General features: G+C 38.6%; 1 protein-coding gene across 1 annotated transcript in view; it reads right to left on the reverse strand.

Annotated features, from left to right (window-relative positions):
- MTX2 (metaxin 2) overlaps nucleotides 1–390 on the reverse strand; it is an 87,739-nt gene extending 87,349 nt beyond the window's left edge. The window contains exon 1 of the mRNA XM_012544837.3: nucleotides 80–390. Within this exon, the coding sequence (XP_012400291.1) occupies nucleotides 80–119 (40 nt within the window). The 5' untranslated portion in view covers nucleotides 120–390. The remainder of the gene's footprint in view (nucleotides 1–79) is intronic.
- Nucleotides 391–6,190: the final 5,800 nt, after the last annotated feature.

Raw genomic sequence — 6,190 nt, forward strand, 5'->3', positions numbered from 1 at the left:
GGGCCCCGCAGGGGGCCGGAAACCGCCCCGGCCCCTCACCCCAGCCGCGGCCCCGGGGCGGAAGAGCAACACAAGCTACCTGCGACCTGGGAGACTAAGGCCTCGGCCACCAGGGACATGTTGACGGTGCGGCCGCGTAGGCCTCTGCTGCCTGCGCTTCTTGGGCCGCGGCCCGCGCCTGCTCCCGGGGCTGAAACGGCGGTGCTCGCGGGGAGCTGAGCACGGCGCTTCCGGTACGCTCCGCTGCGGCCGGGGAAGTGGCCCAAGGTTACAGCCGGAGCCTCCGCAGGAACTTCCTGCGCAGTGACAACCACGCTGCCCGGCGGCCGGGACGACTTCCCGCCCCGCCGCGCCGCGCCGCGCCGCGCCGGCCCCTCCTCCTCCCGAGCCGCCGCCCATCCTTTCTACTTGTCAGTTTCCCCATCCGTAACCGGAGAGCGTGGACTCACGTGCGTGAGCTCCGGGTCCCTCGTCTGCCCTCCTGGTGCGCTTGGCGGCCAGTGCCCGCTCCCCTCGTCCTTTCCAGGCGCGCCCCCTTAGATTTGAGCTCCTTACGACTGGTCTTGTTGTTGTTGTTGCCTTCTTGTATCCCCGACGTTTTAAGACAGCGCCTGACAGACAGTCGGTGCGCAATGAATGATGGTAGCCGTGACTTTAGAACACATCTCCTGCACATCCTCTTCCTAACCCTAGTCTCCTTCCCTCAAGCCCAGACTATGGCAATAGCAGTCACAAGGGCTAGAGCGCTGGACCCGGAAGTCAGGAAGATCTCGGTTCAGATACAGACCTCGGACCTTTACTAGTCCTCTCGCTCTGGGCAATCCACTTTCCCCGAGTCTGCCTCAGGTCTCTCACTTGTCAAACGGATGGTCCCTATAAGGAAGGGTTGTTGTGAGGATAAAAGGAGATTTAGAAAATTTTTAGCATAATGTCCGACATAGAATTGGCTCCACATAAATGATACTTCTTTTCCTTTCCGCCACCCCCAACCCTTCCATTCTGTTTGCTCCCCCAGCTTCAAGTCCCTCCCCTTGCTAGTGTATCCTCCCTCAATATCGAATCTCCCAAAGTACAGTCCCGACCTTGTCACACGCACCCGTACACACTCAATAAACTTCAACGGCTGATCATAGTAAATTGATGTTTGATAATCCCCACTATATGACAAAAACTACTGGGAAAACTGGAAAACAATATTTTAGAAAAACCAGGGAAAGTCCCACCATTTTACACCACACATAAAAATAGAGTCAAGATGGATACATGATTTAGACATAAAGGATGGTATTATAAGCAAATTAGAAGAATAAAGAATAATACACTTATCAAATCTATAGAAAGGAGGAAGATTTATGACCAAATAAGAAACAGCATTATGGAATGCAAAATAGAATGTTTTGATTATATTAAAAATGTTTAGCACAAAACCAACAAAAGCAAAATTAAAAGCACAAAGCTGGGAAGCAATCTTTACAACTAGTGTCTCTGATAAAAGACCTCATTTCTCAAATATGGGTGAAATTTATAAGAATATAAGCCATTCCCCAATTGATAAATGCTCAAAGAATATGAATAGGCAGGTTTTATTTTTTATTTTTTTTATTATAATAACTTTTTATTGACAGAACCCATGCCAGGGTAATTTTTTTTACAACATTATCCCTTGCACTCACTTCTGTTCTGATTTTTCCCTCCCACCTTCCACCCCCTCCCCTAGATGGCAAGCAGTCCTATATATGTTGAATATGTTGTAGTATATCCTAGATACAATATATGTGTGCAGAACCAAACAGTTTTCTTGTTGCACAGGGAGAATTGGATTCAGAAGGTAAAAGTAAACCGGGAAGAAAAACAAAAATGCAAACAGTTTACATTCATTTCCCAGTGTTTTTTTTTTTTTTTTTTTCCTTTGGGAGTAGCTGCTTCTGTCCATCATTGATCAATTGAAACTGAATTAGGTCTCTTTGTCAAAGAAATTCACTTCTATCAGATTACATCTTCATACAGTATCGTTGTTGACGTATATAATGATCTCTTGGTTCTGCTCATTTCGCTCAGCATCAGTTCATGTAAGTCTCTCCAAGCCTCTCTGTATTTATCCTGCTGGTCATTTCTTACAGAACAATAATATTCCATAACATTCATATACCAGAATAGGCAGTTTTTAGATGAAGAAATCAAAGCTATATAAAGTTACATGGAGAAATCCTCTAAATCACTTTGATTAAAGAATTGCAAGATATAAAAAAATTCTATGGTATCTTATGCCTATCACAATGGCTAACAAAAAAGGAAAACAATAAATATTGGAGAGGATGTGGGAAAAACTAATGCACTGTTGGTAGAGCTGTTTAACTTACATTTACAATTTTCAGATGAAGAAATTAAAACCATTTCTAATCAAATAAAAAAAACACTCTAAATCATTTCATCAGAGATATATAAATTAAAGCAACTATGAGATACCACGACACATCTCTCAGATTGACTAAGATGACAGGAAAAGATAATGATAAATGTTAAAGGGAATATGGGAAAGCTGGGACACTAATATATTGTTGGTAGTCCAGAGACCAATCTGGAGCTATGTTACAAGGCAACCAAACTCTGCATACCCTTTGATGCAATAATGCCACTATTAGGTCTATATTCCAAAGAAATCATAAAAAAGAGAAAAGAACTTAACATTTACAAAAGTATTTATAGTAACTTTTTATGTATTGGGGGGAAATTGGAAATTAAGGAGAAACCCATTGACTGGAGAATAGCTGAACAAGCTGTGATATGTGAATGTAATGGAATAATATTGTGTAATAAGAAATCATGAGCAGGCAGATTTCAGAAAAACCTGGAATGATTTGCATGAACTGATGGACAATGAAATGAGAAGAACCAGAATATAATACAAAATAACTGCAACATTGTGTGATGATCAACTATGAATGACTTAGCTCTTCTCAGCAAAACAATGATCCAGGTCAATTACAAAGGACTACATTCAGAGAAAGAAATGATGGACTCTGAATGAAGATCAATAATACTATATTTTTCTTGATAGCTTGGTTATCTTTTGGTCTGCTTCTTTTACAACATGATTAATATGGAAATATGTCTAACATTATTGTACATATATAGCCCATATTAAATTGCTTACCAGTGAAAGGGAGGAAGAAAAATTTGGAACTCAAAATTTTGTAAAAACAAGTGTCAAAAATTCTTTGCAAATAATTGGAAAAAATAAAATGCTATTTTAAATAAACTCACACCTGTGATTTCCCTGTTATAACAGATTTCAGATTCAAATATAAAATCCTGTGGCTTTTAAAGTTCTTAATAACCTGGTCCCTTCCTATCTTTCCAGTTTTTTACATGTTACTCCTTTGCATACCTCCTTATCCAGCCTCCTTGCAATTCATTAGACAATTCACTGTCTCTGGGTTCCATGCATTTTCACTGGTTGTCCCTTCATGTCTGGAATTCTCTCTCTTCATCTCTGCCTCTTGGTTTTCCTGGCTTGCTTCAATTCCTGACTTCTGTAAAAGGCCTTTCCCAATCCCCTTAATTTTAATGTGTTCTCTCTGGGAGATGACTAAGAACCATTACATTGAATTCCCAATCCCTATATTTATGCACACCTGCATTTTTGATTTCCTTCACAAGCTAATTGTACAATATTTCAGAGTCTGATTCTTTTTCTACAGCAAAATAACGTTTTGGTCGGGTATACTTATTGTGTATCTAATTTATATTTTAATATATTTAACATCTACTGGTCATCCTGCCATCTAGGGGAGGGGGTGGGGGTGGGGTAAGAGGTGAAAAATTGGAACAAGAGGTTTGGCAATTGTTAATGCTGTAAAGTTACCCATGTTTATATCCTGTAAATAAAAGGCTATTAAATAAAAAAAAATTTAAAAAAAAATTTAATGTGTTCTCTCTCACATTATTTCCAATTCATTCTGTATATGTATTATTTGTACATGGCTGTTTTTTATATTGTCTCTCTCAATAGATTATGGGCTCTTTGGGAGCTGGAACTGCCTTTCTATCCCAAGAACTTACTTAGCACAATACCTGGCACATAAATGCTTTATAACTGCTTCTTGACTTCATTTGGCCCTGAAGGCAGAAATTGTTTTATTTTTTTACTTTGTAACTCTGGCATAGTTCTGGCACATAGTAGGTATAAATATATACTTGTGGACTGATTGATCTTCCTTTAGGATCTCCTTTCTTTTGTCTTTGATGACTCCGGAGGAGAAAGTGGAGCTGGTGAGTTTACATAACCCTCCCTCAGTAAATCCAATTCACATATATCATGGTTCTCTTGAAGAACAAATAGCAACACCACCTGACTTTTGAAATCCCTTGTTCCCTTCAAAGCTTGATTGAAGTCCCGCCTCCTACAAGAATCCTTGCAGGGGTCCTCAAACTTTCTAAATAGGGGGCCAGTTCTCTGTCCCTCAGACTGTTGGAGGGTCGGACTATAGTAAAAACAAAAACTTTGTTTTGTGGGCCTTTAAATAAAGAAACTTCATAGCCCTGGGTGAGGGGGATAATCGTCCTCAGCTGCTGCATCTGGCCCACCGCCATAGTTTGAGGACCCCTGCTAGTGATTCCTTCAGTTGTTGGTCTTCCCCCTCCCCAATCACTTTGTATTATATATTTTAAATATTCTAGGCATTCCTAATTTTCCCTCCACATACTCTATGTCAGTTCCTTAAATTCAGGGACTATTTCCATTTTGTCTTTTTGTTCCCAGTACCTAATACAGTGCTTGGCACATAGTAGGCTAAATAACACTGTAAAGAAAAGCAACTTTATTTTTGTTGCTGTTATCCAAATATTTTTATATTTATCTATTTAAAACTAAATGCAAAATAGGAAAAAACAAAACACAAAAAGAAAGACAGAAAAGGAAAATCAAAACAAAACATTGACATGTGCCCAGGAGAACATCAGGATTCAAAATATGTAACAATAAATTTCCATTTCAAGAAAACATATAATAATAGAAGAGATAATATATTCATGTGTCCATCTTTTCTTTGGTTCTTTATATTCTTTTGTTCTCTGCTGTGTAATTTTTATTTTATTCTTTTTTCCCCTTTCATCCTGTCCCAGATATGTCACAGATATATTTAAGTGTGTGTATGTATATAATATATATGTGTATGTGTTGTGTGTATATGTGTATATATAGATATGTGTATGTATATATGTATTCATAACCCATGTCTATCCAAATACATATAACTATATATATGCATACATATGCCTGCATGTAACACATGTACATATATACATACATATTTACACATGTGTAGACATGTATCTAAAACAATATTAATATGGCTGGCATATAGATTCTCTCTTGGAATCTTTAAGTTTGACTTTATTTGAGATCAATGGTTACTAGGCCTACTTTTTTTTTTTCCTAATGAATCCTACTCCTGATCCTTGTTATATTATTTGTATACATCTTTTATTTCCTGTACTTGTTAACACTTCTACTTTTATTCTACTTCTTAACTTTGCCTTGCTATTACTTAATTATCTCCTACCTGTGGATCCCTCCCTTATCCTCTCTCCCTATCTTTTCTCTCCCTCTTTATCCCATTTCCATTCATCTACAGACCTTATTCCATTCCCCTTAATCTGAATAGTCTTGGGGCCCCACTTTATCTTATGCCACCTTTTCCTTCCCTTTTTAGCCTTATTCCAAGTAATCTATACTCCTTATGCCACTGTCATAAATCTACATAACTTTCTATATTCCATCTTATCCTATTCCTTCCCCCTTATTTCTTTTTAGATTTTGGAGGGTGATATACTTCCAAATGGTATATACACATATGTATTGTACTCTCATTCCCAATATGAGTAGGTTTTTCAGAATACTAGCCCGTCTTCCCCACTCTAATGCCTCTGTGTCAGTTCTTCCTCTGCACCTGATTCTTATAGCATAATTACTATTTTTATCTTTTCCTAGACAGTTTTGCTTTTTAGAATCAAATCATACTCAGCTCTGCCTAATCTTTATTTTGAGTTGCCCAATTACTGATGTCAGTCTTAAACACATAGTTTACATTTTCAGGTAAAAAACAATTGTATTGTCCCTTGAGAAAAGTGGCTTTAAAGACTTGAAAATTTTGATCAATGCATTGATGGACCATACCTCCATAGGACC

Source organism: Sarcophilus harrisii, chromosome 3, assembly GCF_902635505.1.
Source record: "Sarcophilus harrisii chromosome 3, mSarHar1.11, whole genome shotgun sequence".
Taxonomy (NCBI): Eukaryota; Metazoa; Chordata; class Mammalia; order Dasyuromorphia; family Dasyuridae; genus Sarcophilus; species Sarcophilus harrisii.